The sequence below is a fragment of the Borostomias antarcticus genome, assembly GCF_949987555.1.
Source record: "Borostomias antarcticus genome assembly, chromosome: 2".
Classification (NCBI taxonomy): domain Eukaryota; kingdom Metazoa; phylum Chordata; class Actinopteri; order Stomiiformes; family Stomiidae; genus Borostomias; species Borostomias antarcticus.
In genome coordinates, this window is record NC_140235.1 from 21,044,210 (window position 1) to 21,071,282 (window position 27,073).

The 27,073-nt window shown below is 47.6% G+C and overlaps 2 protein-coding genes across 2 annotated transcripts in view; both read right to left on the minus strand.

The window, feature by feature from the left end:
* tmem108 (transmembrane protein 108) overlaps window positions 1-7,759 on the minus strand; it is a 44,812-nt gene extending 37,053 nt beyond the window's left edge. The window contains exon 1 of the mRNA XM_084461285.1: window positions 7,633-7,759. The gene's annotated coding sequence lies outside the window, so the exon portion shown is untranslated. The remainder of the gene's footprint in view (window positions 1-7,632) is intronic.
* Window positions 7,760-10,120: 2,361 nt separating this feature from the next.
* topbp1 (DNA topoisomerase II binding protein 1) lies at window positions 10,121-26,955 on the minus strand. The gene is made up of 30 exons (XM_084452482.1): window positions 26,852-26,955; window positions 26,611-26,710; window positions 26,284-26,421; window positions 25,754-25,897; window positions 25,212-25,393; window positions 24,300-24,493; window positions 23,723-23,905; window positions 23,319-23,485; window positions 22,754-22,917; window positions 22,261-22,517; window positions 21,492-21,691; window positions 21,193-21,297; window positions 20,689-20,861; window positions 20,147-20,358; window positions 19,738-19,877; window positions 19,366-19,542; window positions 18,455-18,643; window positions 17,289-17,404; window positions 17,066-17,189; window positions 16,740-16,913; window positions 14,627-14,732; window positions 14,068-14,257; window positions 13,267-13,508; window positions 12,882-13,024; window positions 12,665-12,767; window positions 12,394-12,557; window positions 11,513-11,641; window positions 11,166-11,255; window positions 10,657-10,821; window positions 10,121-10,395 (listed from the first exon to the last, which is right to left on the minus strand). Exons 2-30 carry the CDS (start codon window positions 26,695-26,697, stop codon window positions 10,258-10,260), a joined length of 4,596 nt encoding a protein of 1,531 aa, XP_084308608.1. The 5' UTR covers window positions 26,698-26,710; window positions 26,852-26,955; the 3' UTR covers window positions 10,121-10,257.
* Window positions 26,956-27,073: the final 118 nt, after the last annotated feature.

A 27,073-nucleotide genomic window follows, 5' to 3' on the forward strand; every position in this document is an offset into this window, starting at 1 on the left:
TTGTGTATGGGACAATGAGTCTCGTTGATCAGCAAGATCTATTATTAGCGAAGGAGTGAAAACTGGAGAAAGAGAGAGAGAGTGTATGTGTGTGTGTGGGGGTTTGCGTAAGAGATGGAACACTTCCAATATTCAGAGGTGCATCACCTCTCGTTAATACCCTCAGACCAAATTCTTGCTTACACAGAGCACCCACACTAAACAAACAAGTTAACACACACACACATGCAAACACTATAAATCCTTACACCCTGAGGTGCGTTTGACACAGAGTATAAACTGCAATGAACTGCAGTGGGGGGAAGGGGGGGGGGGTTTCTGGCACAAACAGTCTAGCGCTAGAACCACTTTGTCCGATTTATGCGCACCTCTGTCTGACGAACCTGAAACGCCAAGTCATCTCTCCGCCTGGCTTCCTGGCTGCAGCAGACTGTTGAAGGTTGGCGAGTGTGTCCAGCCTCTATAGATTTCAATTTGGCTCGGCCTGCCATGCAGACCTGCATCTATCCTGCTGCCCGAACCCCGAACGCTCAGCCAATCTGGGTGAAAACTCGGACCATATGGGGGACAGGGCCGGGGCCCCCGGAGGCACCTAACCCATAACTCATGTCCTAAAGCACTGGGGCCAGAGCATCAAAGCAGCCAGAGAGGGTGAAGGACAGCTTACAGGGCGCACACTTCCAGTGCTGTGTGTTGTTGAGAGGATGTGAAGCAAAGGGCTTCTGTCTCTCATCAATCAGCCAACGAGGTCAGCGCTGGCTTTGCATATGACAGAGAAAGAGAGAGAGGCGCTGGCTTTGCATATGATAGAGAGAGAGAGAGAGAGAGAGAGAGAGAGAGAGAGAGAAAGAGTGTGTGTGTGTCCACTCCAGCATCCTCCAAACATCCTTTCAATGATGCCGCTGTCTCCATGGTGATATGTCTGCGTCTGCCCCTCACCCCCCCCCACACACACACACTGAAGGCAAAATCCCAGTGTGCCGTTTTGCAGTGTCTGTGGTTTTTCCCCCTCTTGTCCCACTCCGTCCGAGCGGTTATTCATGATCGTCAGCAGCTCTAGTCTGTATATGGAAATTAATTTGCGGGGCTGATTCTTCTCTCTATCTTATTCAATATTAATGCCGTCTCCGATTACCAGACAGCTCCACTCCAACCTCCAGGATCCTGGATCTCTTAGTGGACAGAGAGAGAGAGATAGAGAGAGAGAGAGAGAGAGAGAGAGGGAGAGAGAGAGAACAGAGCAAGGGGAAAGGTGAGAGAAAGATTAAGTAAAAAATTAATAAGAGGGATAAATTAAAATACAGAGAGTTATGAGAACGATAAAGAAAGGAGAGAGAGAATGAACGAGAGATCCCTTTTGAAGTACTCTCCAATTGATGAGGACAAGCACCAATCTGAGCAGGCAATGCTCTCCCAAGTATGCCTAACGCACTGATTACAGTGAAATCAGGGAAATGTCAGTTCCAGTGACACCTCGGGGAGTGAGACCGGCTCACCATGCAGCCATGAAATTAGACCGCAGAATCTCTGCCCTGTACAGCACAGCATAAATACAGACAACAGTTAAGACTACCAAACAAATCAGACCTCAACAAATCCTACAAAGGCCTTCATCTTTCACCCTTCTTCCCTCTTTTCCCTTCCTCAAGAAGAGATTTTTTGGCTTTTAGCAGCCAGTGAAGAATCTCCCTCTCTGTGCTTCCATAGTCTTGTATGGGAACCTCCATTTTTACCTCAGACGACCCTGGAGCAGAGAGGGGTTGGTCCTCACTGGCAGATACTGCATAGCGAGCCAGCCAGCCGGAGCCATCCTCAACCGATCAATCAGATGATCCAGCAGCCATGAAATGAGCCATATGCAGCAGAGACGGCCCTGGCAGAGAGACTCTGTGGCGGAGAGAGACCAACTCAGGTAGTGGCGAGAGGTTCACTCTCAATAGAGAACGAAGGCTTTACGAAGCAGAATGTTAAGTTCACACTCAAATGAATGGGAAAGAGACAGGGCTGCCTGTAATCGACCGTGATGCCAGCCAGGCTGCAATAATATGAACTGAAGAAACTCTCAAAGCTGGAAAAAAAAAAAACTCAAGCTGGAATTGGGCAGAGAGCAGAGAGGTGGGGCAAGGTTGGAGCAGAAGAAGCTAGGATTTGAGGAAGGAGGACCCCCTCAGGGCAGACTAGACAGATGGGAGATGGTCATAACTGAGACCGCAGGGGGGTGATAGTCCCTAGACTCACAAGTCAGTCTCTAAACATTCATCGTTCAACTACAGTACATTGTTAGACGGATATCTCAGATTGTCTGGTATCGTGGGACTGGGTATTCCCATTCTCCCCAACCCTCCCTATTAGCGCTTAGCTGGCGACAGTGATATGGGAGACCTGTAACCAGAGCTCCTCATAATAGGGTGCTGAATCTCTACTGTCTGTCTGATGAGAGGGGGGGCTGCGGAGGACCACGGTCTGAGCTATACAGTTCAACTGGTTCAAACTGCCTTGCAATGGAGAATAAAACCAATGATTTATGTATGTATGTCTGCAGTATGGCGGGGTGGTGGTATACCGTAGGTATTTTCACTCAATAAATTCACTCAATTCAATCAACCAATCACTTCCATATTACAGAAAAACCTCAAGAATCGGTTAATTATTTCAAGCAAAACAGTGAGAATCACCCAGGGTTCAGAGATAAGATGTTACCTGTTTTTTTTTTTTTGCCAGGGGCTCATTAGAGGGAGGGCGCTGTGCCTAGAGAAGTTGCCCAGGAAACTAGAGAATGTACAAGCTCACCCTTGACATGACAAGCTCCTTTTTGTGTGAGAGAGAACACCAATTTGGGAGGTGAGGGTGGTGATTTGGTTACTTGTTAGTGAGGGTCACAACCTGTCAGCCATTAAAGGCTGTTGATAATCCTCCTGTGTGAGTCTAGCCTCAGCTCAGCCTTTTAGACCCGGTAATCAGGAAGGACGCAGACACCTGCCGCCATTGTTTCCCTCCATCACATGGGCCTAAGGGGTGGCCCGGGCTAGGATCCAGGGGCAGGGGTAGCGTGTGCCCCCCCCCCCCCCCAAGGGCATCTCTCCTCCCCCCAGCCGGCCACCACCCCCCGACCTCCTTCTCCTAATAATCCTCTTAGTCTCATTCATCTGAAGCACCTACCAAAAGTGCTGATTGATCTTAAACACGGGTCCTTGCAGTGCTTCCTCTCTGCCCTGAAACCTCATCCTTGTGTCTCTCTGTTTCACTTTCCACTATAGGATACAATGAGATATGATACTGTACAACACAATATAATTGATTGTCCATTTGCATGGAATTTTGTCCTGTCTTTCCAGCAATACCATTAAATACAAACTCATTATTCATTAAACTCAGACATGCAGTACTGGGACTAGACTAGACTCACAAGTCGGTCTCTAAACACTGCGCTCTAAACGCTGAGATCTAAAAATTCTGGCTTTGCAAGACTATACTGGGACTGACACACAACATGGTAACAACATGTACTTTACATGCATGCATGTACATCCAGGTATCATACTGTATCTTAACAAAACTGACCAGGTTAGCTTTAGAAAGCTTTGACAAAAACACAAAGCCTCTTGTTACAGTACTCTGCCATCAGGAACCACATTGGAAAGTGTTGGTGAATGTGTTGATGTATCATCGTCTGGGATTCTAATGTACTGTGTTTTTCAAACCTAGAAATAGCCCACTAATCTGACACCCGGCATTAATCAGTCGTTAATCAGAGTGGTTCTCTATGGAGCCCAACAGCAGGTGGTTCAGATGCAGTCTTTCAGGTTAGAGCTGACGAGTGTGTGATCAGACTAACCATCCATAGGGAGACTTGGCTGGTGGAGAATGCAGACAGCTAGAATAAAAAGAGGCTACCTGGAGGATAAAGACTTGTGTTAAGCCAGGCCTTATGACTTCTGTGTACAAAGGTTACCAGAGATTTGCGAGCCCCTAACCTTTGGAGGGATTTAGCTGTGTCCTGGAATGGCAGGGGTCTTTCGTCCCATATAACCAAGATGTGAAACTCAAGTTATGTCCACTTGCGCAGCAAATAATGAGGCCTTCTCTCTCCAACAGTTTTACCACTTTGGCTATAGCCGACAATGAGACAACCAAGAAACGACAATCTGTAAATATGTTTGCATCCATTGGGAAACTTGATTTCAACATTTCAGTGACGTACAGTTTGATCCCCAAAATCATTACAAGGAAAGTTTAGACAACCATCTACATCCTTTAAATACTGCATGTGCATGTATACTGCATAGCATGTGTTGCCCAACAGTCTAATGTGCTTGAGAATCTGTCTGTCTGGAGTGACCCTCCTAACCATGCGAAATCCTCTAGGATTTACTGGTCCTAGAAGGGGGGCTGGGGATCGTCAGGGAGGGAGCTTGACATTAAGCAGGTTAATAAACAGCTAACCCCTGAAAGCTGCTTGTTTTCCTGTGTTTTGGGGGGAGGGGAAGATTATGAAGAAAATATGTTAAAAGTGGTCAACCTTGAATTATACTCAGACACCATCCACTGAAGTCGTCCTGCTTACAGTATAATTCCGACCGGGCTAAATTCCAATCTGCGGGATGATGAAAGGACCTGCGCGCTGACGGACACCGGGGGGGCGGGGAGGGCCCTTCTTCCTTCTCCGAGGACCCCATTGGCCCAAGCCGGCCGGGGCATCGACGGGGCGGAGGTAGATATCGTAGCGGCGTGGCTGCAGAGCAGGAATGTCAGGAATTCCCCCAGTAAACACGCTTGTCGTGTTCACGCCCCACCGAGCGCTGCTGTGCTCTTATCTCCCCATCCCCATCGCCCGCCCCCCCCTTTAATCACCATAATGGTTAGTTATCCGTTACCGGGAGCCCCCCGCCCCCCACCCCTGCGTGGTCCCCTGCCGCCGATCCTGCGACCACTGGTGCGATCGTGCAGCTGGGGCCTCGGCTACAGTACCTCCCTGGCTCGGCTTTTTGTGCTCCCGCAGCACCCAGTGGTATAATGCTGATCGGTCAGATACCCTCCAAAGCACAGCCAGTACCCAAGGCAGATGTGGCTGTGTACAATATAATGGCTTTCCAAATGCCATTGCCATTGAACAAGACAGCCCCCCCCCCTTCCCTGTGGTTCTGCTTGGCTGGCTGAGACTCCCCCATCTCCTTAGGGAGACCTCCCCCAGCTGATAGGATCAGAAGTGGCTGAGAGGGGAAATATATTCCTCTTCCTGGTCGACTAGAAAGGCTTTCTGCCCCCGTACAAAACAAAACAGTTGAAGTGTGGCACCAGCTCCTGTGGTTTTGGTGAACCCTTGCCCCTCTGTGCTTAGATGAAATTCATTTCTAAAAGCAGGGAGGGCACTTGCTCACTAATGCCGTCTGGCATTTAGAAATGCAGGACAAGAAAACAGAGGTGGCTGTTTGTTTCATTCCTGCTTCTGATTCCTTGGCAATCCTGTTTTCCCTCCATGCTGTTTTTGTCAGCGGCATGGAAGGTGCTAAGTCCACCCAAAGCACACATACAGTATAGTATGTCAAGGGGGCATATTTACCCAGAGGGGCAAATTCCACCTCAGGCGCTGTACCATTCTCTACCAGTCATGGGGGTCTCTACTGAGCTCTGGTATCCCAGCAGCATTCCAGCTCTTTCCCATGGAGGGTCAGCTCTAGAATTTATACCAAAACTGATTACATCTGACACATGGTCATTCAATTGTAATAATGAGAACGTCCATTATTTCAAAATGACTCCACATTAGGCATTAGGCAAAATGCCTCCATATTACTGTCTATTGCCCTCACAGAAATAACATTCCAGAACCCACTCTGGTCTGATCTTTGGCATTCCATGTCCATTCTTCTCTCTCAGCAATGACACAATCCAGAGACCAGAGTTTCTCTTTTCCTGGAACATCCCTGGTAAGTTTGTTTGGGCGTTGCCTGGTGCTTTGGGTGGGAAATTGATACTTTCCGGGTGTTTTCTGCTGCTAGTTACGTCGACTTTTCCCTCAAACTTTTGATAAGACAGCACTGGGATGTCCAGTGGCTCTTCGGTCACTCAAAATGCCCTGACTTTGACAGAAGACAGATAGTCCTCTCCAAGTGACAGGATGAGAGTCAGACAGTCGATACACCCTCCCTGTCCTGCCATATCAGAGAGGATGAGAAGGATTTGAACAGTAATAAATCTGATTGGAAGGGCAGACAAACTTGTGGTTAAACTGTGCAGAGGGGGCGGCACGTTCTTTGACTTTGACATTTCTCTTTGACAGTTTGATTCCCTTAAGCAGATGATTCCCTTGACAAGAAGATTCCACTGACAAGATGACTCCGTTCTATCTTTGACAAACAGACATCCATTAGTGACCGTGCTGGTGGTTTGCTAAGCCACTTTGGGGTTGAACTGTCTCCAAGCACCGCCTCCTCAGCTGTGGGCATCATAAATAGATCATTGGTTGTTCTAAGTGTGTCATATGTCCCCTTGTCTCCCCTGAGCACCGCAGCAGGTAGTTGGTCCTGAAGAAGCTGTCAGCCACACATGTCAATGCCCCTTGTTGACCCCCAACCCCCCCCCCCCTCCCCAGTGTCCCCAGCCACAGCACACATAGCAGTGAGGATTGTCCCCAGAACAAAAGAGGTGGGGGGTTTCTGGGGGGAGCTGGGGGGGACCAAACATTCCAATCACAATGGCGAGAATGAACCACAGGTTCAATTACTATGCACTTTACTACCTCGCCGTCTCCCGAATACAAAGAAGAGGTTCTCTGTGGAGAAAGAACTCTATAGGGACCCCGACTAGGGAGATGGTGGTCTCACTTTTTAAGAGAGTAACCCCTTATTATCCACTTTGTTCCAGCATGTTGCGAGAGGGGAAAACATCATTTAACGGCAGTCTACTATGGCAGACATTCACTGTGCAGCTGCCTGGTTGCGTCTTTCCCCTTAGGGAGGGGTTCAACTTTATTTTAAGGATGATCTCTAATGGGTACCTAATGGTCCAAATAAACATGTCAGCACCCATTCACATAATTAATGGGTAATGACATTAAAAAAAGATAATTTAAAACTTGAGCAGCTCTTAAACCTCTTGCCTATATATAGGCTATTCATTGTAATTGTTACTTATTTTATCTTTAACAGATGTAAATCCGGCCCAAGAGCAACTCCGCTTTTTTCCCCATAATTTATCAATAGGCTATACTAGTCTACCACGACAGAACCTATGAATTGGTGGTGGGCAAATCGGTAGGTGAGGTAGAATATTTAAAAGGTTTGGTTTATTATACTGTAGGCTATTATGGAGCCTCACTGGTTAAACATTGATAGCCTATAGGCTATAGGGCCACTTACGCTATCATATTGGCTATGTCAACAAAACATTCCACCTTCACATAGCCTAACAGAAGCTTTACAATGGCACGCTCACTCGCGCGCGAAAATAAAACTGTACCGCAGTGGTTGTTAGCCCGTGGTGATAAACGTCAGCGTACCGTATAACAACACTGCGCTCGGTTTATAAACCGGGCCTCCCGGCGTAGTAGACTGGGCATGTTTTATATCGATATTTAAATATACACAAACATGCTCAGGGTCAGGATACAGAAAAATTCATTGGTCTGCTTACCTAATAGCCTACAAGGTGCGTCGTTGCGTCGGGTACTTCGCGTATCCGAGAGGAATGAATCCAGGAGAGCCGCCGTGTCACCGCTGCTCACACGAACCGCGCGCACATGTTGCCATCCGACCAAGAATGTCACATGAGCACCATGTTCAGTCCGACGCAGCTCCGACTGGCCAGTGCCTCTGGTCTGGTCCCCAGAGAAACCACAGTTTGTTCAAGCTCAGTACAATAGGATGACGGCGGGGCGCAACCCCTCAAATCCGCTTGGACCTCTCTGACTTTGCCTGCAGTTGTAAAGATGTACAACTAGCCTACGCTGGTGCTGTTGGCAACAGGCTCGGCGCTGGGCATCATATGTGTTCACTGCGTGGCGCTCAAGAGGGGGTCTCTGTCTAACTGTGCCACCCAAGCACGGAGAATCAGAATGACTGGGGGATTTTCGTGGTGAGTGTACGGACGTGGAATATAAATGAGGGCATATTGCTGTAACAGCAGGCAGTGTTTTTATCCCGACTCAAGAAGCGCGGTTTCTCTGGACCGTGTCGGATTAGCATTAATTGTCCCGTTAGGAAAACCAGCCCGCCTGGAGGTCAGTATAGGCCTAGTAAAACAATAAAGTGTAGCCTACATAACATAGCCTACGTTCATACTGGTTTTACATACCAACATAAGGACAGTTTATATTTAACACAAATTAAGCCTGTCTAAGCAATTGGAACCATGTTCCATATCTCTGTTACACACACACGTGCCAGGCCGTTTCTATCGGTGAAGATACACACACAATTCTGATTTATAAACGAGTCTATATTTCCCCTAAAAAGTCACCCGTCACTTTTTCTCCCATCACCACAGCAACATGGCGTCAGTGTGGGAATGTAGCCTAGTGTTCTCGGCGGGCTTGGTTTCTCATTAGCTGCCGCCTGTCGCCCAGCATCCGTCGGGGGAAGTGGACCTTATCTTCACCGACAGAAACAGGGCCTGCCCTGGGATCGGAGAATTGGAGGTATCTGTGTAAGAGATGTTGTGTTTTGTTCTATCTGAACAACATAGAAACGACAACATTGCAACAACACCGATAACGGCAGTTGAGAGCAGAGAAGTGCCCCCCTAGGGAATGCAGCTCACGACCACCTCTGTAGAACGTGGCTTACAAGATCATATTATGCAGCAGCAGTTTGTGTTGCGTGGTGAATCTTGTCAGGGGAAATGCGGGCTAGCCTACTCATCTGGACCGAATTGTGCCATGGCCCCATGGGGGGCTCTAAGAGCCTTAGTGTATATCATCCCTCCATCCATCCGCCTCTCCTCCTTATAATCCTGCTGCCTTCAAACAGCAGCTGAACCCAGAATCTGGGGAGAGAGAGGCAGGCTGTGGCTGGTTTAGCGACTCCGAGGTTAAACCACTTACGCCTCCCTCTGGGCGGCAGGAAACCATCCGCTCAACAACCAGCGAGCCTGGCATGGCCCGGCGCAAGAGAACAGCCTAATCAGGCGTTGGAAAAACAAAATCTGGTGTTTACAGTGAGAGAGTGCTGTGCCACAGATGTTGCTGGAGTTTGGTAAATGGCTGAGCATGGACACATCCACAGCAGTTGGAGGGCTGGTTTTGAGGTAGGCCTATCTTCTTTAACGGACTCTCAAAACTACGCTCCATTTACTGGTATTCAAAAGCTCCAGAAGTAGGCTACACTTCACACAATAATGTGAAGTGTAAATGTGCCAGTTGGTACATTAAACAGCATGACTCTGAGACAAAGCCAACCACACCAACTCAGGTACAGACTTGAGTCCACTAACCTACAAGTCACAATCACATCTAAGACGAATACATACCGCCCACTAGAGGATATATAGCGTCAGTGCAGCTGGAGGGAAGGAAGATGCCTAAAAAGACAGTAATGGTAAATGGACGGCACTTATACAGGTGCATCTCTGAAAATAACAATATTGTGAAAAAGTCCATTATTTTCCGTAATTTAATTCAAACAGTGAAACGTTAATGTATTCTTGATCCATTACAAAAAGTGAAATATTTCAAGCCTTTTTTGTTTTAATCTTTATGATAGTACAGTATGTTCAGTATGTTCATTTATACACTCAATATTTGGTCAGGGCTCCTTTTGCACAAATTACTGCATCAATGTGGAGCTTGGCATGGAGGCAATCAGCCTTGGAATATTTCACTACATGTGTAATGAATCTATAATATATTAGTTTCACTTTTTGAATTAAATTACAGAAAAGAATGAACTTTCCACAATATTCTTATTTTCTGAGATGCACCTGTATAGTATATATATTATCTCATTATACACACCAAAGGTGGCAGCTGCCATGCAAGGTGCTAGCCTGCTCATTGGGAGCAATTTGGGGTTATGTCTTGCCCAAAGGACACTTCGACATGTGGACAGGAGGAACCAGGATTCGAACCGCCAACCCTATGATCACTGACGAGTAGTAATCATGTTATCAGTAATCATGTGTCATTTTTTAATTCATACAATTTCTTACATTACATTTTTCTAACATTTTACTCATACAAATTCCTATTATTTATTTACAGACAAGAAATGCTCATGAAATTATGAAAATTGGCTATAGATAATGAACCTAGGACAGTTACATTCACTTGAAGCGACTCTTCTTGAGCTTGGAGTCGTCACCTGACGCTTTGCGTTTGCGGGAAGGCGTGGCTCTGCCGTCTGTGTCCAGGACCTGGGCCACGTCAGGCAGATAGTACATGTCGATGGGGGGAGAGGGCTCCTGGACGAAACAAGACCAAGGCCACGTAAGGGGAAAGGTGTAAGCAGGGGTCGGCGTGTAGAAGTGGTGTAGGGCTCAGACTGCTTTTAGATCCAAGTACAGTAGACATACAGTAGACATACAGTAGATAATATACGAAAAATAGGTAAAAAATTGCTGTGTAATAGACTCGCCTGGTAACATCTCACCAAGCAGCTAAAGAAACATTCTTGCAGAGCTCTATAAAACTAGTGCATAGAAGCATAGTTCTCCCCTACTAACCTGCATAAGGTAGTCTGCTATATACTCGGGCTTCAGGCATTTGACTCCCAGGGAGACGGCCTCGGACACGTCCACCCTGAAGTCCCCGGGTCTCAGCCGACTGAAGTCTGCGAATAGGTGGGTGGCGCTTCTGTACAGAGAGGGTGAGACCGGGCTAGACAGTACCTTGGGAGATGGAGAAGAGGGGAGTAGATGAGCTGAAACGAAACTAAAAACAAAGCGCTGTTGTCGATGTCTCTGTAGTTTAGCGACTTAAGACTGGACCACACAGAGGATCTGAGAAGATCGGGCCTTGTCTGATCTCCACTCAATCTGACGATTCTGCCTGTATGGCCCAGCCCGCAAGAAAAAAAAAAAAATCAGTCAGATCTCGGAATTTGTTAGTTGCCCCAAATGTGGCCTTTGGCATCTTGGAACTCCAGATAAAATAACAACAGCAGATTGAGATGGAGATGGTGTTCTCAGATCGTCTATGTGGCCCAAGGCTTCGTCTAACCCTCGGTCTATACCTTGGCTCCGCCGGACTGCAACAGTCTCTTGAACCCTGCTTCTCTGTTCTGATCGATGTTCAGCATGACTGTCCAACCGCTGAACGCCCCCTGGAGGCAACAACATGCAATCAAGCTGGGCTCAGAGACACTGGGTATAGAACATCAGTCTCCTCCCATACGATTTCACATGGTGGCTGGACATGAGTTTGGCATTACCAGACAGACCAGAACGCACTGTTCAGTCTGGGTGGATGGACCGTGTGTAACAGAACGAGTGAATGTTTAGCTGGCTAAGTGGGTATCTGATTATGTGGGTGTGAATGTGTGAGAGTTGTGTGTGTATATGTGTGTGTGTGTGTGTGTACCTCCTGGTCTGTGCGGTCTTGCAGGGTCCTCCTCCAGCGCATGGCTGCCAGCGCCAACCTCTTCTGCTGGGAGGTTACAGAGGGCAAGGCCTCCAGGATGGAACTGCTGCCCCACTCGTACTCATCCTCCTAGAGCGCGCGCGCGCACACACACACACACACACACACACACACACACACACACACACACACACACACACACCAGGGTTATAATAATTTTGCTTTTTTCATTAGTTTTTATTTTTATATCGTTTTAACTTTTTGTGTTCAATTTCAGTTTAGTTTTAATTAGTTTTTAAAGCAGATTTGCTAGTTTAGTTTATTTTTTGATAATGCTTAGTTTTAGTTGAGTTTTTATTAGTTTCAGTATTAGTTTTAGTTTTTTTTTTTCCGCGCTAGCCTCGTGAGACCATCCTGATCTCGTGAGCTCATGTTGTTTCACTCTGTGCAAAACAAACCATCTGGCGAGTCAGATTACCTCTGCGCAGGGGCACAGCTAAAGAAATAATGGAGGATAGATTTCATATCCACCCAAAATACTAGGCTAATGTATGGAATGAAAAAGACTAAAACTAAGGACATTTTCTCTACAATTTTAGTTTATTTTAGTTAGTTTTGTATATCCCAGTTTTGTATATTTTTCTTAAATACCATCTAATTTACCAATAAACTATGCTTTTATTTATTCCGTAAAGCACCGTGTGCTACATTTGCTTGTATGAACATGTACTATATAAATAAACTAAATTGACTTTGAAGACCTTGACGGTTGAAACATTGCGATGACAATAAGACTTAATGTGAAGATGGCTTCACATCCGCACGAGCCAGTTTTACAGTGCCGGTCTCGTCTTTCCATGACATCTGACCCCAGTTCTGACCTGGATGAAGTGTCCGATGGAGCGGCAGGCCTCCAGGTAGGAGCGGTGCAGGATCCACTTCCCGGCGGCCATGGCGGCCAGGTACTTCTCGTTGCGCAGGGGGCTCCCCACGATGATGTGAGAACAGCTGGGGTCGAAGCTCTGCTTGTCCAGGACCACGCCACCTACAGGCGATCAGAGGAACAAGGGAGGTGAGAGAGACAAAGAGAGAGAGATAGAGAGTCGAGAGACTGAGAGAAAGCCAGGGAGGAGAGAGTTGGGGGGGACTGACCCAGTTCCTCTATGAGGTGGCAGTAGTCGATGCGCTCCTGAGGGTTCAGGGAGGAGAGCTGGAACCTGGGAGGAGGCATCTCCAGCTCGCTCTGCTCCTCGGTCTGCAAGATTCCAAGAGGCTTTTAGCATCAACACATCACTGGCTGGGACATCAGCCGTGGGAAGCTGAGGGCCGAGGTGTGTGAGTGAGTGTGTGTGTGTGTGTGTGTTCTCACCTGTGGTTCTGGGGGTACGGGGGGGTTGGCGAGGGGGAAGGCGATACTGGGGGCTTTGGGAGTGAGGATGTCTACTTCCTGCTCCTCCACTGGAGGGGTCATGACCCTCTGGCCCATCTGCTGCTCGATGACGTCACAGGCCGCTGGGGACCGGGAGCAAGGACGAGACGTAAAGAGAGAGAAAGGATTACATGAGATGTAACTCTATTGTCTGCCTGCTCCACTAACAAGAACATTTACATAACACTTTTTCTGGAAATGGACCTTTCCAGGATGTCTAATCTAATGAATGCAAAAGACTCACGACAAGACAGATGAGGCCGACAACATTTTAAAACGAGCGTCTCATCTCGGCTGTCGTATCTTTAATATACATGTCTCTTACCCATCTCCACCAGCTCAGAGTCTGTCATGGAGTCCCTGAGGTGGGCGGGGTTGTCAGCCGTGGAGAGGAGGGGCACCGGGGGCAGGCCCAGGGGCTCGGAGTGCTGGGACGGGCTGCCCGGCCACTGCAGGTTGTCGGCCAGCCTGGCCCTCTCCTCCCTGGCTGTGGGGTCGTCCCACACGATCTGCTCGCTCTGGGACGGCTCCGTGTTCAGGTCCGGGTTCACCGCCTGCCTGGTCATCCTGACACACACACACACCACACACACACAATTCTCTATAATGCTGAGCTCACACTATAGGATTTTTGGGATGATTTATCCCTGATTCACCCCTCCCGACAATCGGAGGAGAAATATGGTCTGGAACGTTGGTCAGTACTCAGATTGTCTTGTAAAGTGAGGGGTTTACAGATCCAATCTTAAACCTCCCAAACGGCTCGCAGAGCCATTGGGGCGGCCCCAATAACATCAAACATTTGATTTAGATTATTACGTCACTACTTTACAAGCGAGGCAGTGGTTCATTGCTCCTTCGGGCACGATAATATCCTGTAGTGTGTAATGAGCCGTCATTTCAAAATCTTGTTGTGCGCGCTTGTTTGAGATTCACAAGAAGAATATCTGTTAAGATTCTTATGTGCGTGATACAACCCGATTTCGAAATCGGTTAGAATTTTAAATATCCTGTAGTGTGAGCCCGGCATAAGCCAATACAGTAGAGTCTATAAAGGAAGCTCGCTATTCATAGATTTCTACATCATGGGAGTCTCTCCGACTGTTCCTCCTCCTCCTCCTCCTACCTGAGGGCCTCCAGGGTGCGCCTGCTCCCGCTGCGGCCCACCCGGTCGGGGGTGTGGGGGCGGGAGTCGGCCCCTCCGGAGCCAAGCCTGGTCAGCCTGACCGAGGAGCGCCTCCCGGTGGTGGTCAGCTTGGCGGCTGACATGATCTCCTGTAGCTGCCTGTGCAGGTTCTCCCTCATCTCCAGGGTCTCTGACAGGTTTGGCAGAGAGGGAGAGAGATAGGGAGAGAGGGAGAGAAAGTGAGTGAGTGAGTGAGTGAGTGAGTGAGTGAGTGAGTGAGTGAGTGAGTGAGAGAGAGAGAGAGACAGGTCTAGGGCAGACAGAAGGACAGGGAATTGAACTGAGAAGATTTGACATCTATAGCCAACACACAATAGCAGAGATATCAAAATTACAGAGGAAAACGTTGTGTTCTTCAGTACATAATACTGTATCATACTGCTGTATGATTACAGTATACTGTCAAAGGACTGTAAGGTCCCAGGAGTTGGTGGTAGAGAGTGAGAGAGACAGAGAGAGAGAGAGAGAGAAATTGTGTGCGTGTGTATGTGTGTCAGACCTCTTTTCTCCACGTCATCCTGGGCTTGCTCTCCACCCTCCTCTCCGTTACTCAGGTGTGAGGAGGAGGCTTCTTCAGCAGCATGATCTTCAGGGTTAGCACCAGCCTGGGGGAGGGAGAGAGGCAGAGGAGAGGGAGAGAGACAGAGGGGTGGGGAGAGAGAGGGAGAGAAAGAGGGAGGGAGGAGGTCAGGGCAAGTAAGCACACAAAATGGGGAACTACCAACCAGACGCATGTATGGAGAGGAAGGTATGACATCAGGCCTGGGTCAAACAGCATCTGAAACCCTTGCAAAGTTGAAGAAGAGCTACAAATGTATCTGTAACAATTATGTTTTTGCTGCACAGAACTGATAGAGGTGCGTGCTAAGACACTGTTAAGATAAAACTATGAGTTGCTCATGTTAGGAGGGGGTGTGGGTGAAGGTGCAAATAAGGTCACAGAAAGTTCTAGACAGACAATACCAAGAAACAGGATAGGCTTAGGGAAGATGTCGCAGACAGAAAGCAAGTCTGAGATGGACAGTGGAAAACCACGGACACGTCGTAGAGCAGAATAGGCATAGTTGGCAGTACGCCCAGAATTCTGTGACAAACAATAGCGGTCACGCACCCATGTGTCAAGAAGAAATGGACTGTCCCTATTGAGTCTTAGTATTAGGGATGGGCAATTTCAGTTATTGTAATACTCGAGTACTCTATATTCACAATGAACGAGTACTCGAGTACTGGCTGTTCTGTAGCCTACCGTAAAAATAAATCCGGGAGGTCCGTGGCCATCGATGTAGGCCTACAGTAGGCTATGTTCCCGATTAAGTAAACGTGCCCGACTGTTTAGAAATTATCCAGACGTATTTCGTTATAGCGAATTTGCATATGAATAAACAACCAACAATTTAAGCCATTCAATCCAATTGCCTTTATTAAAGAACAAACGTCACAGCGGACATACTGTGTTCTTTAACTTATCTTTTCCGTTCGTTTGGCATCGCATCGTCGTGAGCTAGCCGGGTTAGCAAATGATGTGATTCGGGGTTGTTGTCCAGTCGTCTAATTCATTGTTTCGTTGTGCTTTAACCGCATGTGGTTGAGCATTGAGCTGGTTTGCTTATGATAATCAAGTTTCACATTGCAGATTTTGCACTGCACACTGTTTTCCCCTTCTTTCTCAAAGTATTTCCAGACTGTACTTTTACGAGCAGCAGACATGTTGCGATTGATGTGAGTAGCCTCACGCAGGTAGCCAAAAACACAGTGCGCAGGTGCATGAATAACGAAGCTTTTTTTTTTCATAGTGAAACAATTACTCGCCATGGTTACTCGAGTACTGACGTCAACAACGAGTACTCGAGTACTCGTGCCCATCCCTACTTAGTATGTTGAGCCTCCAGCTGTCTGGGGAGTAGACTACATGCAAGCTTCCATTAAAATCACTCAGAAGTGCCTTGGTCTGCCTTGGACGTTTCTGTCACAGACTCGACTCTCAGCCAACAAATCCACAGGGACATTTTGAGGTCCAGAATTCATCCACTTCACAGTGGGTATGGCAAGTGGGTACTAGGGCTGCACGATAATGAAAAAAGATAATAATTGTGATCATTTGCTCCAAAATGGTAATTGCGATTAATAATTGCGATTAATATTTAATATATAATATTCATATATAATAACCAAAAAGCTCCCAAATCACGGATGTTGATCCCTTTCTTGCTACTAACTCACTGACCTCGTTTTCGCTCATTTTTTCACTACTCACGGCTGTGGGTACTTGTGACACTTGTCTTGACCTACTGCTATCTGTCTTCTCAGTGAGATTGCTGCACACAGCGCACTCAGCGGGAACACGTGATTGGTCAGACAGCATAAGCGCCTGTGATTCGTCCGTGTAGTCCTAGCACACTCAATTCAAAGCAAAATTATTAAATCACAATAATTGCGGCCTTTTGCGATTAGTTAATCGCGGAGGTCATAATCGCGATTTCGATTAATTCACGATTAATTGTGCAGCCCTAGTGGGTACTGTGCCAGACACTGTGCCAGACGAGATCAATCGAGCACAGCATAAAGTGCAAACACAGATGCACTTCCTCGTTCAGTTTTTCAGGGGGCCTCACCGTACTGTCGGAGGCCTCGGTGTGGTGTTTGAGCTGGGAGCGGAGGGTGGGGGTGGGGGCCGGGGGGGACCTCTGGGTGCCGTCTAGGGGCACCTGGCTGAGGGTCAGGCTCATCTTGGGGTTGTAGGTGAAGGGATAGAGCGACTCTGACACGTGTCTCTGCTCCTCAGCACACTGGAGAGACACAACCGCAACACAACTACCTCACTATAATATAAACATATTTACATAAAAAAAAAAAAAGAGGCTAGTTAAGGGTTGAATGTGCAGTGCAGTATCGTGTGTGTGTGTGTGTGTGTGTGTGTGTGTGGCGGGGAGAAACCCACGGCCTGTAGCCAGTGCTGGGACACCACATGCAGCCCTCTCTCCTTCACGCCCCGGTACTCCCGCGTGTTGTCCCCCACGCGGCCCTGGTAGATGTAGTGTGTCACGGTCTCGTCACAGGACCACCTGAGAGCGCACCACACACAGTAAATGCAGCTGTTAAATATCAATAAAGGAAAGAGAAAACATGTTATGTGCGACAGACAGAGAGGGGATGTTGACTACCTGAAGTCCGCTCCCAGTGACGCTGCGATGGCGTTGAGCTCTCCCTGCTTCTTACTCAGCTTCTTACCCACACAGATCACCACTCCAGCTAGAGGAGCAGAGTCCTTCTCCTTGACCTAGACACACACACACACACACACATACATATTACTGAAACACTTAACGTCATCTCCGTGTGTTGTGATGGGCGTGTGGAGACTGAGTTGATGGCTCCTTACCATGTTACCCCTTGGCTCCACTGCTGCCATCAGCGTCAACCGTCAGCATCGACATTCTACCGTCAAAAATTGAACCTGGGCGATTCTCTTATGTTGGACGCTGGCGTCGAATGCGACGCAATGGCTGCAGTGGAGCTGCTGTCATTAATTACAATGGATTCATGTCCTTAGTGTCTGATTGGAGTTGATGGTTGACGCTGACGCTTACAGACCCAGTGGAGCCAAGCCGTTAGGGTGTGTGCATTACAAGTGCATGAATGTGAGAATGCCGTCTCAGTCTCCTTTCTGAGTAGGGGGGGGGGATCATTGAGGAAGGTAGGGTGTGTGTGTGTGTTTGTGTGTGTGTGCGCGTGTGTGTGTTAGGGCTGGCCTGAATGTCATTTTTTAGGGTTCAAACATTTGTTCGTGAACAAAGCAACGAAAGTCAATTCTAAATAAAAAAGCAGTTCATCCAATGGGCGCGACATTGTATAGATAATCAAGCTCAACATGGCAAAATATCCCACAAGTGGAAAAACATGAATATAGTACAATGTTTTACAAAGTTTGCCATAACTTGCTGAATCTCGCTATCATTTCCAAACAATAGGACGGACTAAGTACTTCCTTGTTTTTTAATCGCGCCATCGTTAACCGGTAGGCAAGGCGGCTGGACAACGCTGATATTTATGAACAAGTGAACGGAAATGGATGATTGAGGAGGCATGTGTAAATGCCTTTGATTATGCAGGAGCAAACAGGGGGAGGCGGATACAGAATTGTCACACCTTTTGTGTAACAATTTGATGGTTTGCTGGCATGCTGGACAGGGCTAGACCTGACAATTTCAGGTTTTAAAAATGTCAACCTTCGAATGTCTGAATTGAGATTCAATTGTCAATACAACAAATGAACCTTCGGAGCCAGCCCTAGTGTGTGTGTGTGTGTGTTTGTATGTTGTGCTCATACCTCCATCTCTGTCTTCTTGCTGAGCGGGGGGCTGGCGGTGAGGGCCTGCATGGCTGAGGTGTGCGTACGGGAGCTGTTGGCCAGGGCCACCTGGAGGTTCCTGTTGACGACATCCGTCAGGGGCGTCTCCACCCTCCTCTCCCCCGACTGAGAGCGCCCTCCCGGGGTATCCAACGCTGCCAGCGCCTCCTGAACACAGAGCGGTTCAGTATTTTCTTGACATCCGTGCACAGGAGAGAGAAGCTGTTATGCACTGATTTCTGCTACAACACAATGCTCATAATCAGTTGGTTCAGTTCAATTGATCTACATACAGAACTTTTTATTTACACTGTTTGTGTTAGCTGTAATACCATGTGTTTTTAAATTGTCTATTTTATTCTAGTCCAGTCTAGTCTGGTCTGATCTTCACTGGATTAGTCTAGTCTGGTCTATTTTTTTCTAGTCCAGTCTAGCCTGGTCTGGTCCAGTCCAGTCTATTTTAGTGTAGTCTGGTCTGGTCTAGTCCGGTCTATTATCTTGTAGTCCAGTCTGGTCTAGTCTAGCCTAGCCTAGTCTAGTCAGGTCTATTTTATTCTGGTCCAGTCTGGTTTAGTATACTCCGGTCTATTTTATTCTAGTCCAGTCTGATCTAGTCTGCTCTATTTTATTCTAGTCCAGTCTGATCTAGTCTGCTCTATTTTATTCTAGTTCAGTCTGGTCTAGTCTGGTCTATTTTATTGTAGTCTGGTCTAGTCTAGTCTAGTCTAGGCCGGTCTATTTTATTCTAGTCCAGTCTGGTCTAGTCTGGTCTATTTTATTGTAGTCTAGTCTAGTCTAGGCCGGTCTATTTTATTCTAGTCCAGTCTGGTCTGGTCTATTTTATTCTAGTCCAGTCTGGTCTATTTTATTCTAGTCCAGTCTTGTCTGACCTTGACATTGAAGGAGGGTCTGAAGAGCTGGTCCCTGCTGAGGAAGCGAGAGGGCGTGTCCAGCTGGAGGGGGGTTTCTCTCTGTGGGGGGGCTCTCCTGCTGCTGCCCCCCACATCCTGACCGGGGGTGACCACCTCCTCCTTTGGCCTCAGCTGGTCCAACACCTTGCGGAACACCTTCAAAAAACAACAACAACAAAAAAACAAATGTATTTGATTAATTTAATGACAAGACAAATATCCACGGTGTTGCATCACAGTGTGTTTAGCTTGAACTAATTACCCATTTTTTTGCTATGAGAAAGGCATTAAAATAAATGTGATCATCATTATATTCTCCTTAATATTAATGTCCAATCCCCGGCCCAGCACCTTGCTCTGGAAGCGGCCCACGTCCAGGGGGGTGACGGCCTTCCCACTCTGGACGCCCAGCAGAGGGATATCTGGGGAGATCTGCGGTGGGGGCATGGAGGGCTTCTGAGACCCCCCCACAAAACTCTCCTCCTCTCTCTCTGGGGAGGGAAACGACACCGTTTCACACATGGACAGAGACGGCGTGAAGGGAAGGCAGAGGCGTCCGACCTGCAGCAGCATAGATTGTTACACGACGCTCCCTCGATCTCTCCCTCACCCCGTTCTACCGTGGCCCCCGACCCCCTCTGGAATTAGGCAGGTGGTAGTTCAAATCACAAAACAAGGGCGCAATTATATAACGATATGTCCTATAGTCAACCTAAACAAGGTGCGGGTGCAGGAGCCAGAACTGGTGTGCGTGTCTGACCTGGAGAAGGGGGCAGGTCCACCAGGAAGCGTCCCTCCTCCGCCCTGCGGCCCGCCCTGGCCGACTCCAGCACCCAGCGCAGGGTGACGGCGGGCAGCCCCCACTTCTGGGCGGCCTGGTACTTGTCGCCCTCGGGGCTCTTTAGCACCAGGTGGGTGCTGGCCAGCATGCCCTTCCTCTGGTTAGCCATGCGCACAAAGTAGTCCTGCACTCTGGGGGGGGGGGGGGAGTCACACACAATGAGCTGACCAAAGTACGTGCGCAGTGTGCGTCAGACTGCGTGTCAGAGGTCAGAAGTGGGCTGGTCTCGCCTACGCCTTGTGTCCCAGTAGGGAGATAAAAATAAGGAAAGGTGTCCCACTTTTGGCTCACACCCCCAGCCTCTTCTATAGATTTGTAGATTCACTTGGCTCCCAGTGTAGCGGCAGCGTACCTCTGTTTACAACCTTGCCGGTAGGCAGGGAGAGGATAAGTCAAAGTGAAGTGTGTGTGTGTGTGTGCTTGTGTGTGTGTGTGTGTGTGTGTGTGAGAGGCAATATTACCTTGCCCCCAGGTACTCGGCCAGCTCGACCAGGGACTCCCTCTCTGCTCCAGTGAACTGGCTGACAGACAGGACACAGTCTCTGAGAGGGGTGCGCCCCTCCATCACTGGGACAGGAGTGAACAGGGGGTGGGAGGACAAGGGCAGGATACACTGCTGCTCCACACACATGGTCTGGGGACAAAGAAATACACACACACACACACACACACACACACACACACAGACAGACAGACAGACAGACAGACAGACAGACAGACAGACAGACAGACAGACAGACAGACAGACAGACAGACAGACAGACAGACAGACAGACAGACACAGACAGACAGACAGACAGACAGACAGACAGACACAGACAGACAGACAGGACACCCACAGACACACAGTGACGTTTAAACACACACACAGGCACATGTAAACACACATAAAAATAAAGTCAAAATAATCCTGCCAAGGACTCCGTTCATCCGTACCGTCATCTTTCTCTCCCGGTTTGTCTTACCAGCCAGGTGTCCGTGACGACCTCATCCACCGTCGCCTCCACCTCGCAGCCCAGCAGCGGAACCACGGCGTAGTCAGCCACCGCCCGCGTGCGCCCCGCCAGAACCTCGTGTTAGATGAGTAAAAAACGTGATTCTACCGCAGGGTGAAGCATTCACATGAAATAAGTAAGGACCCTATCGACACATTGACACAGACGTCTTCGCTGTCGCTCAAAACCACAGCAGACGCCATTCATCGTCGTCATCGTCGCCAGTCATGGTGATGTCGTTGCTCATAGTTAAAAACGACTTGCGCTACCTTCCCCGCGTTGTCCGTCACCAGGAGGGACAGCTCGGCCTCGGACTCCCCGCCGAAGCCCGCCAGGAGGAAGCGCTTCCCCGCGAACAAGCCCGCCTGACTGGGCTCCTGGAGGGTGGAGTCTGCTCCCGGACCGGCCCGACTGGAGGCGTGGCCGTTAACCCAGGGCTCTGGTTCTGGTCCTGGCTCTGCCATCTCCACTGGAGGGTGGGAGAGGAAGGGAGGAGAGAAAACTGATGAGTAAAAATGAGTGGCCCTGTCATACCAAAATGTGTCCCTGGCTGGCAAAATCCACGAACGTTAGCTAGTTGGGAGCTTGGTCTAGCTGGTCTAGCTAGCTAGCTACTAGCTCTCAACTAACGTTTGTGGAGGTTTTCAGTTCTATAGACATATTTTTCATTCAAATTAATTACAAATGTCGGTATTATATGTTTACTGACATCAGTGACAAATGAGTTAGAGCTAGCAACAAAAACAATGGTCACAAAATGTTATTAGACAATCTGACTTTTTACCCAGATACATTTTGGCAGCCAGGACACATTTAGGCATGGCAGCCCCTTAAAGACACTCAACTAGCTGCTATGCAGTAAGCTTAATTATTTAAAAAAGGGGGAAAAAAAGACTTGTACAGCTGATCTTTGCAACCCATATATTGTTGAGGGATGTGGATATCTCAGTGTTGGAACGTCGACACAAATCCAACGAATCCCCGAGTTAATGAATCACTCTTAATGAATACATGAATGATTCTAGAAGAGGTCCTCACCAACTGTCGGGTCATCGTCCATGTACTGAGAGAGCAGGTCCTCCTCCTCCCTCCTGCGTTTGGGGGTGGGGGGGCTGGGGGCGAGGAGTGCGGCCAAGGTGGAGCCAGGGCGGGGGGGGGCAGGGGAGCGGGGCGCAGGCATGGCCATGGCTGGGGGGGCAGGGGGCAGACAGGAGTGATGGAGGTAGGACTCCTCTGGGAGCAGGCTACCTCTGGAGAAGCTGTCCAGCAGCCACTGCACTGTCACAACGTGAGGCCTGGAGAATACACAAACACACAATATACTGTACCATTCTGAAATTTTGACTTTCTTTGCCTTGGGTTTAAATTCTGACTATCAACTGTACACTACTGTATTATCTGGGAGTGAATAATAATGATGAACAGTTACAAAAACATGTGTAACAATAGACAATAGGTTATTATACTTAACAGATAGTAGTTAGCAGTATAATATTTAAAGTCTTTCTCTAGCAGCTCGCTGCCTCCTGACCTGTGGGTGGCCTTGTCCAGGAAGGTGTTTATTTCGGGGTCCAGGTCTCCCATGACAACGTGTGTGAGCTCCTGGCAGGGTTGGTTGTAGCGCAGGCCGCCGGCGGCGTTCACCAGGCGCCGCAGCTTCTCCAGCCTCTTCCCTGGCAGGCCACACAGGTACAGCTGCAGGGAGACAAGAGGGACATAGACACACTTGTATTATAAACTACTACCGCTAATAACAAACCTTCACGACTGCTTTTGTATGTTCTCCCGGCCTGTTTATATATATCTCATCTCAATGGAAAATGATCATCACTCAAAAACTTTGAGAAAATGCTATATAAAACCATTTGTAATCCCAGAAGAACCCGCTGAAAATACCTTTTTCAGATCCACAAGGTGATGTTTGACACTTTCCTGACCTTTCTTCCTGACCTGAAATGGGTTCTATCTGGAACCTTATTTCAGAGGGCTCTTCATCTGTTACAAATAGTTTTATGTAGCACTTTTTAATCAGAGAGTACATCGTGTTTGACTGGACATATGACCAGCGAAGAGCGGTCAGAAGGAGTGAATCTGACCTTGCAGCCATCCAGCAGGTCATCCGCAGGGCAGGTGGTGAGGTCCAGGGCGTCCACGGGGTCGGCCGTGTCCAGCCGGCTGGTGGTGGCGTTGGTGAGGACCGTGTCGCTGACGGTCAGGCTGGTGTTGACCGAGATGCTACTCACTCCCAGCAGAGAATGACACTCTACACGGAAAACAAATACAACAACCGTCAGACGAACAAAAGCAAACAAACACGAACCTGTTTCTGAAAGCTTTGTGCATCTGTCAATATTATCAAACCTTATCCTAATTAAATATTAAAAAATAAAATTAGAGCTCAAGCCCATTCTACTGCCCAGCTGGAGTGCAAGATGGAGATTAAGGAAACAAAATGAAAAACCGCAATAATGATCCAAGTGACCTTGGTTGCGAGGCTCACCCTCCCTCTTCTTGCTGGTGCCGGTGGGGGTGGAGGTGCTGGGACGGTTGGCCTTGGCTGAGGCGGAGCGCTCCACGGCGTACCTGCTCTCATCCTGGCAGAAGCCCTTCTCTATGCTGTCAAACAGCCAGTGCAGAGACACGCAGAACACGTTCCACTTCCTGGCACACTCGTACTTCTGGCCTGCGCACACACAAACAGACGACACACGCAGGAATTAATAAGAACAACAATATTACATTGTATTTATGTAGCACCTTTCCAGAGGGTCTAAGCACTATTGAAAGGGGATGGGAGGATGGGGTGTAGCTCACCTATTGTGACTCAGCGCAAATGTAACATTCACTTTAGCACTTTAACAGATTTGTTTCAAATGTATAGTGCATTACAAATATGTTGTTACATTACAAATATGTGCATTACAAATGTATTATTATTATTATTGTTAATATTATTTAACATAAGTGTGGTAAAATGATAAAAACCATTTAAAACAAGATAAAATAAAAACATGTTTTTAACTGGATATATAAGGAACCATCAGTATGACTGACACAGCTGAAAGATGTGACCTGACCTGAGGGCTCGCTGACGATGAGGTGTGTGCACTCGTTCATCTTGAGCTGACCGGTGTAGTTACCCCCGTGCTCCAAGCAGAGGCGCTGCACCTCCTTGCGCTCAACGGTGGACAGGCCAGTGACACAAACAGTGCAGCCCTGGAGCACAGGACAGCGGTAGTCCTCCACGGCCAGCTCTGTGTGCCTGAACAGACTGGAGATGGGGGGGAGGAGAGGAGAGAGTGTTAGGTCTGAGAGGGCACTTCAACTGGGTAAACAGCATCCACCTGAACACCTCCACCTCCACTGTGCACCTAAACAGGCTGGGGGGAGGAGTCTATCAGGGGGTCATCTCTGTCCGTCATAAGAATGTAGACTTGAGGGAGGGAGAGGGGGAGAGAGAGAGGGAGAAGCAGGACAGATTTATATCTTTCAAAAAATACAACTACATCACATTAAGTATTAGGGCATGAGATAGTGGATCAACCATAAGACGTCAGCTCTGTGACCATTTCAGCTTTCCCCTTGTCTAAATAAAGAAAATATGTAAAACATGTATTACGAAGGTCAAGCTATACATCTGGCTGGTAGAGCAGATAGTTTATCCTATACTATAGTTATCCTATACTATAGTTAAAAGTATCATGGAAAAGAAAAAACTAAGGCAGCTCTTCTGGTACAAAATTAAAAAGCCTTTATTCTTGGGCTAGTTCATGAAGAACATACTGTATAACCATGCCTACATGTTTCGGCCAAGAGGCCTTCGTCAGGGCAGATCAAACAAACAGCTGCCTTAGTTTTTTCTTTTCCATGGTATTATGACTCCCTGTTAAAGAGCACCTTCTTGGTTCACTTGCCTCAACCCACTTGAGCACTCAGTCTGCTGTTTTGTATAGTTACAAGTATTTTGAGGACAACTACACACATCCTACCTATCCTGTGATTTCTGCCAGCAGTCTTTAACCCAGCGGGGTAGCAGAATGGGCTTGCCCAGGCTGGCCGCCACCAGGTACTTCTTACTGCCCACCTCCCCGGCGATCAGGTGGGTGACAGACACGTTGAGGTCCCGGTAGACGCGCCCTCCCATCAACTGCACCAGATCCATCACATCCGTCTATGGACGGAGACATGTATACAGACCCACGCCCACACACAAACTGTTCATGTTGGTGATCAATACCACTAACATTGCAAACCATTAACAGCACTGTGTCAATAAGGCTATCTGACTAAGATGGACCGACTGCAGTGGACCATAGAAATACAGAATAGAGTAAATACAGTATAATATACTATCTATACACAATGGCCCATATATACAGTAAATACTGTATATATATATATATATATATATATAGATACTATTGCTATACAGTGAGCATAAAGTGTATTGCATCTACAGTTGACTGTAGATACAATATGTACTCTGTTCTCTGCAGCAGATAAAGTACTGTATTTTATACAGTGGACTGACCCGAGCCTCCTTGTCCAGGCTGGTGCAGGAGATGGTGACATCAGCCATGGCCATGTTGTAGATGGGCAGCTCCGCCTTGGGAACACAGCGCTGCTGCTGGAGACAGTACAGCACCACCAAGGGACTCACCAATCTGCAGCCCAGCTATAGATAGATAGACACAGGGAAAGAGGACGGTTATATATATAATATATACCTGCATTATGATATCAACACATTATATACAATATATATAGTGTTGATTTTATAATAAATGTTTTACATTGGAAACATGTCTCAGAATGTGTGTGAACTATAGACAGAGACAGGGAAGATGACAGGTTAATTGTATAACTACTCTTGCCATACAGACAGTGTCTTTATCATGCAAGTGAAACAGGTGGAGATTGAAGCACCACCTTTCCACATGGGAACCCAAACATCTAACCACTAGACCAAAAATGAAATTCCATAACAGCTGTGCAATTAATTAAATTGGAATTCAAGATATGTGTGTGTGTGTGTGTGTGTGTGTGTTACTTGAGACAGACCTTTTTGCAGTGGTGGAAGGCTGGTGTGGAGAAGCTGCTGAAGACGAACAGAGACTTGTCGTTGTGGTCCATCAGCAGTGCAGTCTCCTCATCAATGGTCCTCAGATGCTTCTTCTCTGACTGCAACTCCATAATGGCCTTTATATCATAAGGAAGACGCAGAAAGGTTTGTGAAGTAGATAAAGATTTGGGTTTTAGAGACTGAAATACAGCCAGTGTAGCTATCAGTGAATATAGCTAACGTTAGTTATGGACGAGACAGTGACCCAGTGTTTCCAGAAGATATGACAGTTACACTGAAAACCTCAGCACTGAAACTTAACTTACCTCATAGGCCTTCTCAGCAAAGGCTGTTTTTTTGCCATTTGTTTCTACAAACTTCACCACGTACCCTTCTCTTTCTCCTTTAGACATACTTTAACGTTACCTACATACAGGCAAAAGTGCAGAGAGAGCATCGAGAACATAGTTAGCTAAATTAGCTAACTTAGTTAAATGTATTAGAGTTAGCTCATGTCAAGTGACTGCATCACCACTGTTGAAAATGCTTTGTTAGCTAGCTAGGTACCTTCTTCTTCCCTCCTTGGTGGGCCTTCAATGCTAACGAGACGAAGGTAGATGACAGTGTGTTACATTACATAGCCATGGGCTCGCGAGGATCATTGGAGAGCCAGTGCCCGAAAGGAAGTGCTAACAGATGATCAGATACTGAAGGTTTTGTCACTCCGGTCGAATGGCATCAAAATACTCATATTATGGTCTTTACCAGTATCTCAGCCAATTACTCAGA

Bases quoted from the DNA above. Each gene is read 5' to 3' on its own strand.
- topbp1 (XM_084452482.1), bottom strand. From the start codon at position 26,697: ATGTCTAAAGGAGAAAGAGAAGGGTACGTGGTGAAGTTTGTAGAAACA. The intron at 21,298-21,491 runs GTAGCGCAAGTC...ATCTAACACGAG, and splicing joins TGACGGACAACGCGGGGAAG to GTTCTGGCGGGGCGCACGCG. The intron at 14,258-14,626 runs GTCTGACACACA...CAAACCTGTCAG, and splicing joins GGATGACGTGGAGAAAAGAG to AGACCCTGGAGATGAGGGAG.